The sequence below is a fragment of the Chelonia mydas genome, chromosome 1, assembly GCF_015237465.2.
Source record: "Chelonia mydas isolate rCheMyd1 chromosome 1, rCheMyd1.pri.v2, whole genome shotgun sequence".
In the NCBI taxonomy this organism is placed as follows: domain Eukaryota; kingdom Metazoa; phylum Chordata; order Testudines; family Cheloniidae; genus Chelonia; species Chelonia mydas.
In genome coordinates, this window is record NC_057849.1 from 158,973,409 (window position 1) to 158,991,929 (window position 18,521).

Here is an 18,521-nt window from a genome sequence, read left to right on the forward strand (position 1 = left end):
CAGTCCTGATGGCTCTGTTGCCATCCTGGGGTCCCGGCCACCAGCCCGGGGCTCTGCTCCTGGCCTCGGCCCAGGGCTCTGCAGCTGCCCCCAGCTGTGACCCACTGGCCCCAGCCTGGGGCAGTGAGGAGTGCAGACAAGGGCAAGAGGGGGCACAGCTCAGCACTCCCACCTTAAAAATTGTTCCAGCACCACTGTACTGGGATATTTTTAAGTCCTGATTTGCTGCTTACATCACTATCACGTCACGTGGAACAGGGCATTGCATTTGACGTGGTGCGTGCCATTTGTCACGATTTTTTCCCCACTGTAAGTTGAGTGGTACATTTGACAAAATGTCAGCTCCTAAGAAAGCAAAGTTAGATGTCTGTTCATTTCAGCCTTCTTGGACAGATACATTTGGATTTATTCAAAAGAAGGACTGTGCTGTTTGTGCTTTCTGTTGGGAAAGTGTTGTTTGTCACACATCAAGCGTTAGACGACAATTTCAAACGAAGCAGACAAGACTGAATCGATCAAAAAGGCAGTAGCAGGATATGAGAAGCAAAGCAGTGTTTTTAAATGCTTAAGTAAAAATCAAGCCACAGAAGGAAGTTACAAGATTGCACAGTGCATTGCAAAAAACGGAAAGCCGTTTACAGATGGGAAATATATAAAAAGTTTTTCTCAGAAATTCAGAGGTTTTGTTCAATGATTTGCCAAATAAAGATGCGTATCTAGAATAAAAGAACTGCCTGTCTCTGCCAGAACAGTTGAGACAGGCATAAGTGAAATGGCAGAAAACATTAACGGAAAGCAGAAAACTGCATTAAAAGACACAGCAGTGTTTAGTGTTGCAGTTGATGAAAGCATGGATATAAACGACTTTCCACATTTGGCAGTTGTTGCAAGATATTGTGCTTCCAATGAAATCCAAGAGGAACTTTGTTGCCTAAAACGTCTGCATGGCACAACAAAGGGGGAAGATATAGCGGAAACTTTTGTAAACCATTTTGAAGAACGAGGAGTTGACATCGGAAAAATATTTTGTGTGACAACAGATGGTGCTCCTGCCATGATCGGAAAAAAAAAAAAGGGGGGGGGGGGGATTTGTAAAGTTACCTGAAGATCAAATTGGCCGCCCGACACTCAAATTTCACTGTATCATCCATCAAGAAAACCTGTGTGCTAAAATTTCTAATTCAGAGCTTAATAATGTGATGAATACAGTGGTGCAAATTGTGAATATCGTTGTTGCTTGATCTGCTTTGACTAACAGACAGTTTCAAGCACTGCTAGAAGAAATGGACAGTGCTCATAATGACATTCTACTTCACAGCAACATTTGGTGGCTAAGTCGTGGCAAGGTTTTGGTGTGCTTTGTAAACTGTTTTGATGCAATCAACGCCCTTTTGTCAGAAAGGACAAAACCACCCCGAACTGGATGACGACAAATGGCTGCATAAGCTCATGTTTTTAACTGACATCACCACTCACCTACACGAACTCAACCTCCGTCTCTAGGGTGCAGGGCAAATGGTTCTGGATCTTTATGAAAGGCATCTGTTGTAAAACTAGCAGTTTTCTCTCAGGATATTTGAACTTCGACTTTCTGCTACTTCCAACACATAAAAGAGCTACCGACACATTGCACTGTCAGAGTCGATGAGATTGGAATGTACATGCAAGAACTGGAATCGGAATTTTCTGACAGATTGCAAGATTTCCAGCGATTTGGCCCAATGCTTTCTTTTCTAATTAAACCTCAGAAGTTCAATGAATGCGACTTGGATTTGTCTATTTTCAGTGGATAGGTGTTGAAGATTTCGAAATGCAGCTCATGCAGTTAAAAAGCTCAGAATTGTGGGCATCAAAGTTTGGAGTTCTGCGGAGTGCACTTAAAGCTACCGAGAGAGATCATGGGGCCTCTATTCTGACCTGATGGATGTCACTGCCAGTGAAATTTAACTGTTTGAAGAAAATTGCGTTTGCAATGCTTTCAGCATTTGGATCCACACACCTGTATGAACAGGTATTTTCACACATGAAATCTGTCCTCTGTCCCTCTTGGAGCCAGTTAACAACTGATCACTCAGAAGCCTGCGTGCAGCTTAAAGTTCCAAATACGTGCCAGACATTGGAAAACTCAGCAAGGAAAAGCAAGGGCAAGGGTAAGGATCACACTAAACTGATAAGATCTGCAATTTAATTTAAAATGAAGCTTCTTAAACATTTTAAAAACCTTATTTACTTTACATACAACAATAGTTTGTTTATATATTATAGAGAGACCTTCTAAAAACATTAAAATGTAGTACTGGCACATGAAACCTTAAATTAGAGTGAATAAATGAAGGCTTGGCACACCACTTCAGAAAGGTTGCTGGCCCCTGTACTAGTGTAATATGATTTGTACCAGCCAAGAATACTCTTATTGCAAGACAGGATAAACTGAACCTTTTCAAATCCCATCTACACTAGAGGTTTGTACTGAAACATCTACACTGCCATGTTTTTTCCCACTGAAGTATACCAGGCCTAAATTCTTAACAGAGATTTACTCTGCTTATACTCTAATAAATTTGTTAGTCTCTAAGGTGCCACAAGTACTCCTGTTTTTTTTCCTGCAACCATCATTACTTATTCCTATATGTTACTAAGGTATCGCTTTCCAGGGAATTTACAATACTTTCCAGTGATTTACATCTGAAGTCAATACTAGGTGTCCTGTTACAGATTGTTTTCAGTCTTTCCTATCTATTCTCTAACATTTATCTAATGTCTGGTCTTGTTGCTCAGGTACAAACAGTGTTGTTTCTAGTGATGTGAACTGGAATTTCCCATCTGAACTTCATTGCAAATCTGTCCCGATATTTGGTGTTTTACTGAAACCCCCAGCTCCTGGAATCACATTAAAGCATGAGAACCTCAGGTTTCATATTAAAAAGTTTCTGGTGTGAAATACTGGCAAGACACCCACTGATTTCAGCTGGACCCATATGGAGTTTTACCCATAGCTTTTACGGTTGCGGAGAAGAGTTTAAAAATGTGACCTGAATGCACACTAAAAACTCAAACAGGACAGCAAATTAAAAAAAAAAAAAACAAAAAAAACTTCTTTGAATGTTTGAGGTTGGAAATACTGCATTTTTGTTCACTAAGCAGCCTACTGTTTGTGGCAGTAAGTAATGACTGGCCAAAATCCTGTGGCTGAAGGTTGGACTGTGCCAGGAGGCAAGTAGAGGATGGTTTTCTGGTCACTGAGGCAATGTCAGTTAGGATTCTTTCTTCCAGTGAGCCCCAAACAATCCCTGTCTACTCCAGCTGGGAGTCTCTTCTCTTCCCCCAGCACCAAACTCCACCCCTGTCCAATCAATTTCCAACTATTCCTTCAAATCAGGAAAGAAAGGCAAGGCTGCACACAGTGTGCATCGGGGAGAAATCTGCATGGAACTCAGTTTCATGATGCAGCAGGACAGATGAGCTGAATAAAGCTGCTAGCCCTTCAGGAGTGGATATGGTCACCTAATACTCATCAAAGTTGGGATAGTGAGTAATGAGCCAAGTTTTGTCAGCTCCAGTTTATCAGAGCTTCTGGGACAGTGTCTAAGGACTCAATAATACAAACTGTGTCTATCAAGAAAGTCCACAATTTTTATAAAGCACGTTATTAACAGTAATTTCTAATCAGTAACAGTACAATTTAAAGATTAAAGTTACCTTGATATTGTGTTTTTGATGACCGCTGTGGTCTTTAGAGTCTGCTTGTATTTTCCTCCTTTCTTTGTCCATTTCTTTTGATTCTTGAGAATTGAATAAATCAGACCGTGAAGAACCACATTCTCTAAGGAAAATAAAATGATGTTTTCAGTGTTGGTAAGTCATATAGGCAATGCTTAAGACTATAGACTGTATATGTATTGCAAAAAAATCCCCATAAATAGATGGATCACAGATAGCTTAGACATATTTAAAGAGGTGGTCATGTAGCCAAGCTACCAAGCTCTTCAAAGTTCTTAGACTACTGACCAGCAAGAAAAGAACTAAGTGGACAGCACCTCTAATCAAACAGCAAAGTGATGTTTTCTATAAAGAGCGTACATTTATACCATTTCTGTCTACACATAAATCATACTCAATATGCTATAGCAAATGTTGTTTCTGCTATACAGAAAGGAGGTTATGGAGGGAATTTCTTCAGGTCACTAATTTTTACAGGAAACTGGTTTTAATTATAGTTACTGCATTCTTTTTTATAATGGCACATGTCATAAAGCTTACAAGTGTAACAGTAAAATCTAATGCATCTTTTAGAGAAAAAAGTTTAGTTTATAGGCATGCACTTTAACACAGCTAAATAAACAGTGACTAAGGTGGAGGGGGAACAAAAATATTTGAAGGGTCAAATCCTATATTTTTCTATATACAGACCCAAAAGATACATTTGACTAGACTGGGATTGCCCAATAGATGTACATGTTAAACTTCAGTGATGCTAAAAATTAATCTATGATTATTACATGTGATGATTGGTGCTCAATTACTCCATATATCTAGGATTCAATATGGTTTTAACCCCTAGGGATTTTCTGTGGTTTAGCTGAATCTAAATCTAAACTTTGCATGCTTTAAATGGAACATATTTCCCAATCTGCTTCCCTAATAGCTACAGTACTGCAACAGAGATAGAAGGAAAGTTAGTTCTGTTTTCAGGATTTTTTAGATTTACAATTTATAGCATGAGGAAACTAAAAAACTAAAGAAAACAATCTAGAGGTAGTAGCAGTCAGCACAAAACAACTGAAATATATTTTTTAATTACTTTGTTTCCTACACTCCTCCACAACTACCCTTCATTATGATTAATGGGCATTAGACACTGCTGGGTTCAGATACTTGCCTCTTTCCGCCTTATTTTTACTTGTTAGTGTATAACATAGTAATTCAAGCAAACTCTGTGCTCTGTACTATTTAAACAAACATTAAATTAACTTTAGATTAATTGAGTTAATTTTTATAAATAAAAATAAATATGTCTTTAACTTACTTTTTCTCAAAAAATATTTTCTTTCTTCTGTTTTTACTCACTTTCAGACCTATAGAAATTTAACACAGAAAGCACTAATCCAGCAACTGAAAAATGTTAAGTCATTTGAAAGGAAAGTTGCAGTTTAAGGTACTTCAAGATATTTTCTGAATACAATAAAGACAGAAAAAGCTACCTTTAATTTCGTCCATTTCCTTCCTTAACTTTGTGTTTTGCAGAATAAGATCCTTAACTCGCTCAGGAATATTCTTGCAGAGTTCCTGGGCTCTCTCATTAGCTTCCAGGGCCCATTCATGTTCTCCCAGCAACGAGAGCGCCTCACAGAAGCGATAATGACCCTAACGTGAATATCAATTTAAATTTTTTTACAAAGTGATGATTCTTTCAAAAAAGAAAAATACTAACCTGTAGCCGAAAGTGTGTCTCAGTAGACTGAACAAGTTAAAGTTTTGACCTACTCAGTAACATACAAGTTACTGTCTGTTCTAGCCAACTGTTGAATGGCCAGTGTTACATAAGATTTGCCACATCAAAACAGACTAATGATCAATCAAGTCTAGTATCCCATCTCTGGCTTCAGAGAAAAGTGAAGATGCCTTTCCCTAAACCCCAGTACCACTTTTGCACTTAAATAGGGACAATTACACAATTGTTCAAGTCTTTTTAGACTAAACTTTGGGAATGAGACTTCGTTCACTGTTGTGCATATTTTATTATGAAGTGTTGTGCATATTCTAATGTTATGTAGCAACATAATACGTGTTTTATTTATCACAACAGTGTTTTTAAAACGTACAATATATTCTCTACCCTCCAGCCTCATGCATACAAAAACACCACCCAATAATATTTAAAAAAAAAAAAAAACCAATCTTTTTTTTTTTCCCCCAAAGTTTACTCTGATTACTGAGCTGAGCTCCTGCCACTTCCATGAGAGCTAACTGGAGTGGAGAACACTCTGCATCTAAAAGGATTGTGCCCTTATATCAGACACTGGGATCTTGTATTTAGACCATTTGATGTATTTTTCTTTCTACTGTAAAGATAGAGTTGTTGCCAAATTTACATTAAACTAACCTTTGGCCAATTAGGCTTCAAAATAGTGGCCCTTTTTCCATCAACAAGAGCTTTCCTTTAAAAAAAAAAAAAAAAAAAAAGAAATATTTATTAGTATTGCAGTAATACCTAGAGTTCAGGGCCCCACTGTGCAGGACGCTGTACAGATATAACAAAGAAAGAATTCCTGCCCAAAAGAATTTTTAATTTACTTGTAAGACTAGACAACAGGTGTTTATAACAAAAACTTATGGAGGGGGTCTAAAAAGGAATAATAGGACAATAGCTGTTAGCTTAAGAAGCACAGCACACCAGCTGCCTAACTATCAAGTTTTTTGTAGCCATCAACGCAGAGAGCAGTTGTAAGGAGGGATCTGAAAGTGGACAATAAGGTGGCCTTGTGGCAATCAAGACAGGCATCATTCGTGCATTAGACGCAGGGTTCAACTTCTCGATACCATGCAAAAGGATGCTAAAGGTGAAAACAAGTATTTTGATGCAGTGGAGAAGGGGTAAGACTATGAAGGGATGCAAAGATGGGTTGATGTGGTCAGAACAAGCCATCAAAATTGATTGTTACAGCAGCATTTTAAATGGCTGTAAGTGGGGCACAACAGGATGTGTCAACACCAGAAAGGAGGATGTTGCAGTGACTGAGATGCAAGATGAAAGAAGACCTGAATGAGAGATTTAGCTGTGTGGATAGAAAGGAAAGGCAGGAAGTAGCAGCAAGATTTAGGCATAGTTTGGATGTGAAGATCGAGACAGAGGGATGAGTCAAAGATGACACCCAAATTATGGTCTTGAGTGAAAGAGAAATTGAGTCTACGGTGACTAAAAGCGGGAGGGAAGGAAGCTTGTATGGGGGGAAATCAAGACCTCTATTTTGGTTATGTTGAACTTCACCCGACAACTATATATCCACAAAGAAATGCCAGAGACACAAGATGAGATTTTTAGCTTAGACAGGTGACACATCAGGAATGGAGAGGTAAATCTGAGTCATCAGTATAAAAACACTGAACTCATATTTATGACTAACACCACTTAGGAAGAAAAAGGAGATGAGAAGGACAGAGCTCTTTGGGATTCCCACAGAAAGTCAGAAGGGAAATGAAGAGGATTCTTAATAAAATGCTAAAGGAGTGGCTGGAGAGGACAGTCATGAAAGCAGAGGGAAAACAAGATTTAATGAAGAGCATGGTTAACAATGGCAAAATTTAAAGACAGTGACAACAGAGTACTGGTTCCGAGTTTTACCAAGGAGAGTTCATTAGAGATTTTGGCAAGAACCATTTCAGTGGAGGGAAAGTAAGCCTGACTGAAAAGGGGCTACAGTGGCATAGGAGGAGAGGAACTCCAGACAGCTGAAGTAGATAATGCATTCAATTAGTCTGGGGAGAATTAGAAATGAAGGGGAAAAGGGGCAATAGCTAAAGAAGCAAGTAGGGTTTCAGTGGGTTTTTGTTTTTTAAAATGGCATAAACTAAAGCATGCTCCCTTCCATTGCAGCACAAGCATGCTAAGAGTGAGTTTGAGCACCAGGGAAATGGAGGGGATCAGAGTGGGGGTAAGGTATATCAGGAGATGGGATGGGATCCCTGGCACAGGTGGAAGGTTAGAGGAAAAGATCAGAATAGTTGTAATATTTAGATGCTTTAGTTTGTATTTGCTGCAAATTATATCTATTCAAAATATACATGTTTTCTAAAGATGTTTACATCTTTCAAGTTTTCAATCATATTCTCCTCGTGGAATTTCCTTTCAAATGGATGGAAATCCAACCATGCAAGATAAACACATTTGCTGGATGGCTCTGCTCAGACAATCAGCAATAAAATAGAAGGTTAAAGATGAAACTTAAATATGAAGCCTAACAAAGAACTAGGATGACAACACAGCTCACTTTTTTTTTTTTTTAAACAGCTATTTTCAGTCTGCCTGAAAACAATCAGTTTTATCCTGTCTCCTTTATACTGTGCTATTATTACTTCAGGAACCAAGCATTGTATCTTCGAGGGATTAAAATACTACTTTACCAAGTATACGGTCAATTCAGAGTTTGCGATTACAGGAAACTTCAGCATTGCAGATCTCAGAAATGTTTTACTTACCCATATTGTTCAGTGAGAAGAAAACAGAGAGCCCGGTTACCATAAAGAAGATGGTTTTCAGGACTTAAAAATAAATTATTAAAAAGGTATCAGTTAATATAGTATATTACTTCTGAACAATATAAAATGACTAATCATAAGGAAAACAAATTTTCATTTTTCACAATAAAATTCTCCAACCACTCCATTTCCTCAATATGTGCAAGTCTGTGACCCAATCCAGCAAACACTTATAAACATGCTTAATTTTACTAATCTGAATAGTCCCATTGATTTCAGGTGTGTAATCTCGGCCAAGGTACAGAACTCAGTCAATTCTGGCAGTTCCCTCCCCCACATTAAAGAACAGTTCAGAAAGATCTAAATATTCAGGGGAGGAAGGAATGGGGTGCATCAGGAGCAAAGCATTAGTGAAGATAAATTGCAACTCAGCTCTGTTGAACTTATTGAAGTGCAGTTCAAATCCTTTGAGAGGGTATATTTACCATGATTTTCTATTAGCTCAACTTTACTTTTTCAGGCTGGAAAAGGTGCCTGAGGTGCAGAAAGGCCAGCTGTACTGTAATATATACTCCACTTTATTTGGTGCTGAAATTAATGTTTTTAGGCAAATATATTCTTGTTTCTGAACAATACACTAATACAACTACTCCATCAAGCCCTCTTGAATGAATTACTGTAGACTTCCTCTGTTCCAGGATCAATCCAATGCTATCCAGAGGAGTTGAAGCAAAAATCAGCACAACAGCAAAACAGATTTTTCATTTGTGACTTGTATTATTGCTTAGGACTTCATTTAACAAAGAAACATTAACAAAAAAAACAAGAGGGTATTTTATTCTATTTTGACTGTTGTTTTGGAGGTTCTCCCAGCTAGCTAGGAATCTTCTTGCAGCAGACTGACAGCTAACAAAATTCTCTGATTGAAAGAGGAAGACTGGCCTTGTCTTGTACGCTCTACCATGATGCCTTCAGACACAAATACTTTTTTTATTTACTACAGAAGTAGAGAGCATTCTATCACTGAAATATAGGAACATCTAATCCACAAGAATTATACGGGGTAAAGTGAATACTGATGAGTGCTAGGCCATAGGGTTTAAGTGCCTACCACTAAAATAAGAATTTTCATTAAAATGTCACTTTTCAAATAACAAACATATCACTGCCCCTAACTATTGAAGGGAGGAGAATACCAAAGTGGTGGGAAAGGAAATTAGCTTCCTCACCCTCATATAAAGGAAGCAGTTTTCCAGCCTGTGGTTCTCATGTTTGTTGTCTTTGATTATGACTATAGTTCTCCACTCAGTTCTATGAACAACTACATCTACAACAATGCTGCATCTTTAACTTTTTAATTGCTGGACACACGGGAAGAAACTGCACAAAACAATGAGAACACCTTGAGCATGCAATAAGCAAACTATGTTTTAATTCCACTTATCGCTGTCCTAGCCATTTTACAAGATGGCTTGTACCAAACAGTTTCTTCATCTCAGGTAGGTGTGAACTGGTACAATCTACAAAGGCTTCTCTCTAATACAGACAGGAACCCAAAAGCACTGCTGCTACAGAAGTTTTTTTTTTCAGTTTTTTACCCAGGTGGCTGCTTTACAGATGTCTGATTGGTACATTGTTCAGGAAGACTATAGAGGTGGAAATAGATCTTGTGGAGTGTGTTCGAGTTCCTGGCAGCAGTTGCATATCATGGTGACTATAGCAGAGGTGAATGCAACTGGAAATCCATTTTGAAAGCCTTTGTTTAGATATAGCTGAACCCTTTGATCTGTCAGTAATAGAAAAGAATAATTTTGATGATTTTCTGAACAGTTTAGTTCTTTTGAGAATGCTAGCGCTCTTCTAACGTCTAGCATGTGGAGCAGGGCCTCCCTTTTATTGCATCTGCCTTGGGAAAGAACGATGACAGGTATAAGCTAATTAGGTGCTATGAGGAAAGTATTTTTAGTAAGAACTTTGGATGTGGTCGTAACGTAACTTTATCTTTAAAGAAAACTATATATGGGGGGGTACAGCATGAGAGCCCCTATTTCCTCCACTCTTCAAGTAGATGAGATAGCCACAAGAAGGTGGGGGAGGAAGGGACTGCAGGGTGATCTCCCAACTCCATACAGCCAGTGGCCTGTGCTCCCCTCTGCCATGCTGGAGCTGCCACATTTATTTATTGACAAATAAAATATGCAGAATTTAAAAATACTGTGCACAGAATTTTTATTGTTTTGGAGCACAATTTTTAATTTTTTTGTGCAGAATTCCATCAGGAATAAATAATATATTTTTTTAAACAAGAAAGAAAGAAAATGAGGGGAGAGGAGGATAGTTCAAACAAACTAACTCTACTCTATCACTACAACAAAAACAACACTAAAGATATACTAAATAGGCTCCGCTAAGGGCTCCATCTCAGGCCAAAAGTGGTTGAGAAGGAACTGAAGGCAGTTTGGCCGCTTAGCGTAATATAGAGCCGCCAAAAGCAGCCCAAGACTGTGGGAGTGTGTATAAGCGGCCCGAACGAGCACTGCTACCAAAAATCTCCAATCACAGGCACAGGGATGCAGACTCACCTAAAGTGGAGCACTCATACGGGAAGCTACTCAAAGAAGAAATCTACTTTACCAGTTGGCACACAATCTGAGGGGAGACATTAGGAAGGCATCAATCCTTCCAAATGCATGCCGACAATATATGTCAGGCCCAATACTCCCTAAGATAGGAATCTTTATGAAGTATACAGTCTTTCCACAGACACAACTGAATTTGCCAAAAGCAGCACTTGCTTGTGATAGCACTGTTAATTTCAGCAAACCAGTGTTTTATTGCTAGTTTATTTTACAAGGCATAGCATTATACACTAAATAAATACTGTACCATTTGCATGAATAATATTTGTTTTAGTTTTACTTTTCTTTCTCCATTTGAAGTCATACCTATAAAACAGTTTCCACAACCACCCAAAGGATGACTTCAGGGGAGGAATAAGCAACACATATTAGATGAAGTAAGCATGTTCTCAAACCCTAAATATCCCACTGGTGCCAACACTGGGTCAGCCCCACTAATGCCAGTAACACTGGGAGCCCTATTGTAGGCAGCTATCAGCTCCAGTAGCCATTTTCAGTAGTGTATCCTGTTTTTCTGATGGGACCATGTTTAACACACAGCACTGAAATTGGCTTCTGAAGCTGAAGGGCCATTTACCCTACCGCTACCAAGACCGTTCAAGCTGATGTTGCTGAACTAGTATTAGTAATGGTGGGCATTTGTTTAAAACGTCACTAACACAGACAAAGATAAAAAGTGTCTTTAGTACTAAGACAGGAAACAGAGATAATATGAAAGTAAACAAAACTGTGGTAAATCAGTTAGGCATCATCTGATTTTTAAATGGGTGGTCAACAAACCAAGACAAGTCTGAAAAAGATAAAAATGTAACATACACAAAGATGATCCAATTAGTTGACTTAGTTCTTACCAAAATTCTATGGCTTTAGTGTATGAGCTTATAGCAAAGGCAAATTTCTCTTGGGAAAACTCACAATTTCCTCTCTTTTTCATAAATTCACTTTTCTGTAAGATCAAGAAAAACAAATATGCAACCAATCAGAATTTAACCCAACTGTGATGAGAACTATAAAAGCATTTAACAATATGTATTTAAGTATCTCATTCGTGTGTATACCAAATGTTGAAATGTACTCATAACTAATTGACCTGGAGCAGTGTAATTATCTGAAAAGGCATGAAACTCCTAATAAGTGTTGGCAAATGATCCTATAAAAGGAATACTCATCTTTGGCCAATAGCTTCCCTACAAGTTTCTGTAACTTTGACTATCTTTGATCACTCTTGTTTTTTTAAAAAAAAAATTATACACACACACACACACTTTAGTGTTTTGTCCTACCTTTATACAGTTTTCACAACTCTGAACTTCAAACTCTTCAACTAAATTGCAGTCTTCCAATGCAACTTTAGTTATATAATGTTTATCTGTAGGCAGAAATTAGGAAGGTAAGGAAAAAAAAAACCAAAAGCCAAACAATAGGTTTAACTGCTTGCTTTTAACAATCACTGTATATTCTATAACCGTAAATAGGATGTGTCTAGTTTTGTTTTTCCCCTCATCAACAACAGAAATAAGCTAAAACAAAGTAATAAATTTCGAACGGAATGTGGATTATTTTTGTTTCCACTGTTGCACAAAATATGTAAGTCCCAACTGAATTCAGCAAGATACTTAATTACGAGCATTGTGCCTAACTTGAAGCATGTGAGCAATCTCAATGAAGTCAGTGACACTACTCACATATTTGAAGCCAGCATGTACTTAAGTACCTTGCTGAATCAAGGACTAAATGATTCTCCCTTTGTACTAAAAGCCTAAACCCTGCCATCCTCAGCCTACATCTCAGTGCCATGGAGCCTTTTGCTACTACGGTAGAACTTTTTTTGATCATAAGAGTTAAATTCTCATCTATCTGAATAATTTATTCAAAAGTTTCATGAAGCTGACAGATATTAGTCAGCTCTAATCACAGTAATATAACAAACAGATATAAATGTGTTAACCATCACAGTCATGTAGTAGAACGAACAGCAGTCAAGAGTTTCACCGAACATTTTGTTTCAATCAATTATTTCATTTGGATGACAAAGTAACAATCTTTCACTCTACCACTGTTATATGCTTTAAAATATCCACACAAAATGGATGTAAAGTTACCTATTAAATCCATTACCATTTCAAGACTTTGGGAACTAAGAAAAATATTAGCCAGATAATGAGTACCAGAGGGTACCCCCAAACAGTTCTATGAAGGAGAAGAGCTTACGCTTAAAACCAAGTGGGCTAAGACTTTAGAGCTAATTTACTAGTTTGGAATATTTTAAAATGAAAAAATTGAAGAGTTTCTAAAAATATCTGACAGAGTCAGTATATGGGAATGTTGTCTTTTAACATAGGAGGCACCCATCCTACCCACAGGACATCACAACAAGAGACAAAGCCTCCTGAGCAAGATGACTGCAAAATTTCTGATCATATCCAATCGTCAGACTGTCTCCAAATGTTATGGAGTTGTTTTAACTTTGAAACTGACTTCCCACTAGTTTCTAATGGGACCAAAATTATCAGTGTCCTAATCTGCCTAAAGACACTGTCACACTCGTGGACTCCTGTTTAAATTTTTTTTTTTTTTTTTACTATACTTCAGATAATTTTTAGAAAGCGCTAGTGAGTCACTTCTTTATAATTAGATATAAACTCTTGTTTTGTTTTTTGTTAAACTGAAGTCTTCCATCAAATGTTAGACCAGCCTTGTTTTCTTTAATAGTCATTCTTGAAAAGGAAGGTAAGAGAAAATATTCTGGTTTATTGTCTCTCTACGAAAAAAAGTACCTCACGCCAAGTAGGATTCAGATTCCAATGTCACTGATGACAGAACACATCCCAGTTATCAAAAGCTTATTTTTAATACAGAAGGGGATATCATACCAATGGCAGCTGCAGCAAGAACGATGATAAACACTGGAGCAAAACAGGATATTGCAAAGGAAAGATTGCTAAGCTGTTTTTCTAGCTTTAGAATAGCTGACAAAACTGAAGAGTGGATGACTCCACGGAAAAATTAAGTATACTGCATTTAGAAACTGTTTCACTTAGCTGATAATCATGTTCTCTGTCTTTTCCTTTGTTATTTTCTAAGAGTTCATCTGGCTCTTGTCAATTATTCCACAAATGAGGTTATGATATTTAAGATACAATCAACTGTTGTGAAAATTACTATCACTGACTAAGAGTAGGATGCCAATGAGAGAATAAGCAGCAGGAAGGGATAAAGTCAAGGTAAGAATTTCCTTTGTAATGAACATTAGAAAACAAATACGTAAGCATGAGAGAATAATCCTTCTGTACTGAAAAGATTCTAATTTTCCCACGATACCTCAACTGCTCCAAAGCTAAAGAAAAAAAAAAATATAGGACTCAGACACACATCCACACCCCCAACCACCCCATGACAAGGTATCTTCCCCCATTTTTTTTTTTTTTAAATGCTTGTCAGTCTGGGCAACTGCACCTGAATTGCCCCTCTATGATCCAGCAAGAGCACCCATTCTTAGATTTCCCACTCCTAAGCCATTACCACTCTTGGACTGACATATGCACCTCTCTACTTCCTGACCGGGGCATGTCCAGGCTGCACAGTTCTCTTCTAAGACTGTTATTCCCCAGCAAGGCAGACCACCTAACAGGCCTGTGTCTGCACTTGGCTTACTCTTCAAAGGCTGTAAACAGTGTAACTGCTAGAGTTACAAGTTATCACAGCTCTTTCTAAGCAAATATGTTTATTCTTAAAGTAAAAGCATTATACAGAAAGCATATTGAAACCAATTAAAGAACCTACATGCATGCTAATAAGCTACCAGAGATTGCCCCAAATCCTACAAGGTCTCTGGCTGGTGAGTAGTCCTTCAAGCCTCACCAAGGTTTTTTTCCCCCCCTCATGATCACAATTTCGTAATTGCCTTGGCTCAGAAAAAAGCACCCCCATGAATCTGCGAATTACTCCTCCATGCTATTTGGAACTTTTGATCCTGGGAATAGGTAATTCATAGATAAAGGTCTTGTCCCCAAAGCAAATACCCTCTAGAAAACCTGCTCAACTATCAATTCATTCCTGTCTTAGCCCATTTTCTAAAGGAGTCCTTTGAAGCTCATAATACTTCCCAAGGGTTGCATTAGTCATGTCTCCTACACAGCTTACATACAATCCCACAACACCACAAACATTTGCATTTTTAATATGAGATCCCATGATATTTAAAAGTTAATTCAATAAGGTGTAACCCAATTCGATAACGTTTGTCCAGAATCTTGCAGGAAATTGGATACCCGTCACAATGATTATACTTACATTTAGCAAAGAAAGCTTCTAGAGGAGGCCAACAGTAATCTCCAAGTTCTTCTAATTTCTGTAGAACACTGAACTCGCCTGTACATTTCACCCAGGCAAGGGCAGCCCCAATATCAAAAACTCTCTATTTCAAATAAAGGGTAGAAATTAGAGAAAGTTAGCAACTGTACTCAGTTTTTCTTATATGGGATAAGCTAAGTAAAAGAAAATAACCTAAATTACTGGCAACACAATATAAACTAAAAAATTTAACAAATATGGATAGCATATCAGCAATGTTGTGTAACAGTCTGACAAATAAGGTGCAAGGGCAAGCGTTTAGGGTGTTGCCTAGAAAAAATAGAAAAGCATAGTTCAAATACTTCATATCTATTCCACAACCCACAGAAGTCAGGAAAGATATTTTTAGTTTATTTCTATGCATAAAAATATGGTCAAAGAGAACCAACACTAAGTCAGATTGCATTTTCACAAATTACAACAGCCACCTCATTTTATGCACAAGAAAGGCACATGGACAACCTTAGAAAAGGTTTTTTGCTCTAGCTGCTAGGTTAGATGTGACATACCAGTGACGCTGGCAGATCAGGTGCCTGCTCATACCAAGGTCCCCGTGTCTCAACTGGACACTGACAAATACATAGGTGGAATCAGTCTGGCTCACCTGTGTAATAATTCTAATTTCTATTTTAACAATTATAAGACTGTGTTTATACTTCATTGAATGCTTATGAATTGGTGAGTGCATTAATATTATTTATAATATTGTATCCGATACTGTAAGGTAATATTTCAGCAGTTACATTGTGAACCTCTGTGACTGTATAAATCACCAGATGGGAGAAAGACCTGAACTAGTGAGGGGCTCATCTTCAACAGAAAGTGTTATGCCTTTCCCCAAAGGAAAGGTCCATGAACACCCGACAGACTATTATGGGACCCTGCAACTGGAGTCTCCCTAAAAACTCTGAAGAAAACAAAATACTTTTATTGTTCTGTCCTACTCCCTGTGACAAGTCATGCAAGTGGATTCCTCCGATCAGTTGAGTTTCCAGCTCAGAGTACATGACATGAGGGGTATAAAACCCCTAACACAAACTGATGCTTGGATTCTGGGGACAAGATTTTTCCAGGCATAAGCAAGAGATCCCCAGCTGCTTAGCCTGGGTTAGTTTCAACTGCACTGGCTTTCAATTAACTTCTGGGTACCATTCAAGTTGTAGGGTTTGATCTATTTAGCATTTTTCTTGGTGACTCACTGTGGTGGGGTATACAAACCCCACACTGGAATGTATGGGGTTAAAGGACAGTCTTGGGTACAGCTAGCCCGCCCCCCTAACCCAGCAGAACATGCTCCAGCTGGCAACATGGCTGAAAAGGGAGCAAAGCCTGCTCAGAAAGCTGGAGAGGAGTACAGAACTACCCCACCAACTCCAGCCAAAAGGGGCTAGAGATGCATCCCTGAAGCACAGGACTATATGCTGAGCCCAGTTCGGGCTGACTGTTTGCTTTCCTTTTTATTTTTCCTTATCTGGGACCAGAAGCAGAAGGTGCAGTGGTAGGAAGCAACCCAGAGAGGGTACCTCAGAGGGTCTATCAACGCTGTTGACCCTCATAGGGCCCTGGGTCAGAGCCTGGTGGAGTGGGCAGGCACAGGCTCCCCTACGACTACCCCATAACTGAGTGGATGCTAACCACTAAGCCACCCAAGCCCACTGAGGGCCCTACTACACCCACCTATGTATTTGTGCTTCAACCCAAACTGAGACAACAGCGGACATGAGAACAGACATTCCTCAAGCAGGGTGTTGCAAGTGAAAAGCCCTTGACTCTGAAACACTTCTCCTGTGTCCAACACAGCCTGAGTTGGGTGACCATCAAAGCATGTTCTAAACGAGTGGGGTTGAGTGCAGAATGTTTGTTGGCTGGTACGTTCTATCAGTGTGTTTTTAAAACAGATTGTGAATTTAGAATATGATTTTATTTACTATTAAATGCATGTCCATCAAGACAAAATGCCATTTAAATTAAATAAAAATATAAGTAGTGAATTATCCAGTAACAAGTGGCTGATTTATTTCTCCCACTATAAAAAGTGGCTATGATATGGTCTTCAAAATGGCAAACTAGAAAGCAAATTTCTTTAACATTAAAGTAACTTGCTAGTTTGTGCCATCTATATAGGTTAAGAGAAAGTGACATGCAGAAGAAAAAGTACATCCACACACCAAAACTTCAGAACTGAGAGATTTCTAAGAAAATGAGACCATCAAGTGCTCTAACTGTTAAATACCCATGTACCTTGTGTATATGTAAAAAAGAAATACTGCAAACAGATGGAAAAGCCTTATTTACAGAGGTTTTTATTTTTTTAAAAAAAGTCAAAATAACTTACATTTTCTATTCGAGTACCAATACTCAATATGCCACTGATAAAAAATGGATTGTTCTGTGGAAAAAAAAACAAAAAACAAAAAAAAGAAATCAGACTTTTCACCCAACCAAAAGCAAAGTGAGGTTGTTCACTCAACAGCATTTCTCGGTCTGTAATGCAGTAACTTTCGAATGCTACATCTGATCCATTCAAAAATTCCAGGGAATGTTCTAGGCAACAGTGAGTAGAATCATATTGATTTTTGTGAAAATCAGAAGAAAAAAAGAGAAGGGGGAGAAAGAGGAATCTGATTAGGAGAGCCAGCAGCTTCAAAGAACCAGTTGATGGCAGCCATTAACACCTTACCTCGTAACAATACCCTCTCTATCTCAACTTTGCTGATCCTCCCAGTACAGTACAATGTTGATATCCAAAATGACTTATTTCCCAGACAGAAAGACAAAAAATAAGAATAGTGGGGAGAAGGGATAGTGGGGAGAAAGGAAATAGAAGGAGGCTGGCACACATGGAGCTTGTGGGAGGGAATACAAGGAGAATGTCTACCCTGGCACTTCACTGGCAAAACTTGTTGTTCAGGGGTTTTAAAAAAAAAAAAAAGCCCCCAAAGGACAAGTTTTATGGACAAAAAGCACCAGTGCGAACAGCGCCTTGTCAGCAGGAGCACCCCCCTGCTGACAAAGCTGTTGCTGCTCGTGGGGGGTGGAAGTTTTTTGTTTTTTTTTTTGTCGGCAAGAGAGCTCTCTCCTTCAGACAAACAGCAGCTACGCTGCGTGGCTTTTAGTGGCATGGCTATAACAGCACACTGTGTCACCAAAAGCTGCAGAGTGTAGCCATAACCTAGGATGCATGGAGCCCCTGTAAGGGCAATGTGCTCAGACAGAAGCAACAAACTGTGCAACCCACTAGTACAGTGGTTCTCAACCTTTCCATACTACTGTATCTCTTTCAGGAGGTTGATTTGTCTTGCTTACCCCAAATTTCACCTCACTTAAAAAGTG

General features: G+C 38.5%; 1 protein-coding gene and 1 long non-coding RNA gene across 15 annotated transcripts in view; one reads left to right on the forward strand and one right to left on the reverse strand.

Moving 5' to 3' along the window:
- Window positions 1–18,521, reverse strand: part of TTC3 (tetratricopeptide repeat domain 3) — a 131,592-nt gene that overhangs the window by 94,558 nt on the left and 18,513 nt on the right. For 13 of the 14 annotated variants that reach the window (XM_043538240.1, XM_043538239.1, XM_037904079.2 and 10 more), the window contains exons 6-14: window positions 17,524–17,577; window positions 15,129–15,252; window positions 12,119–12,204; window positions 11,687–11,781; window positions 8,197–8,259; window positions 6,104–6,158; window positions 5,202–5,364; window positions 5,027–5,075; window positions 3,700–3,823 (exon numbers count right to left, since the gene is read on the reverse strand). In XM_043538240.1, coding sequence (XP_043394175.1) covers window positions 3,700–3,823; window positions 5,027–5,075; window positions 5,202–5,364; window positions 6,104–6,158; window positions 8,197–8,259; window positions 11,687–11,781; window positions 12,119–12,204; window positions 15,129–15,252; window positions 17,524–17,577 — 813 coding nt within the window. The remainder of the gene's footprint in view (window positions 1–3,699; window positions 3,824–5,026; window positions 5,076–5,201; window positions 5,365–6,103; window positions 6,159–8,196; window positions 8,260–11,686; window positions 11,782–12,118; window positions 12,205–15,128; window positions 15,253–17,523; window positions 17,578–18,521) is intronic. The other variant, XM_043538242.1, reaches the window with a different exon arrangement.
- LOC122464085 lies at window positions 390–6,196 on the forward strand. Its single transcript, XR_006287952.1, has 2 exons — window positions 390–2,150; window positions 2,779–6,196. It is a non-coding gene; the product is annotated as an uncharacterized LOC122464085 (long non-coding RNA).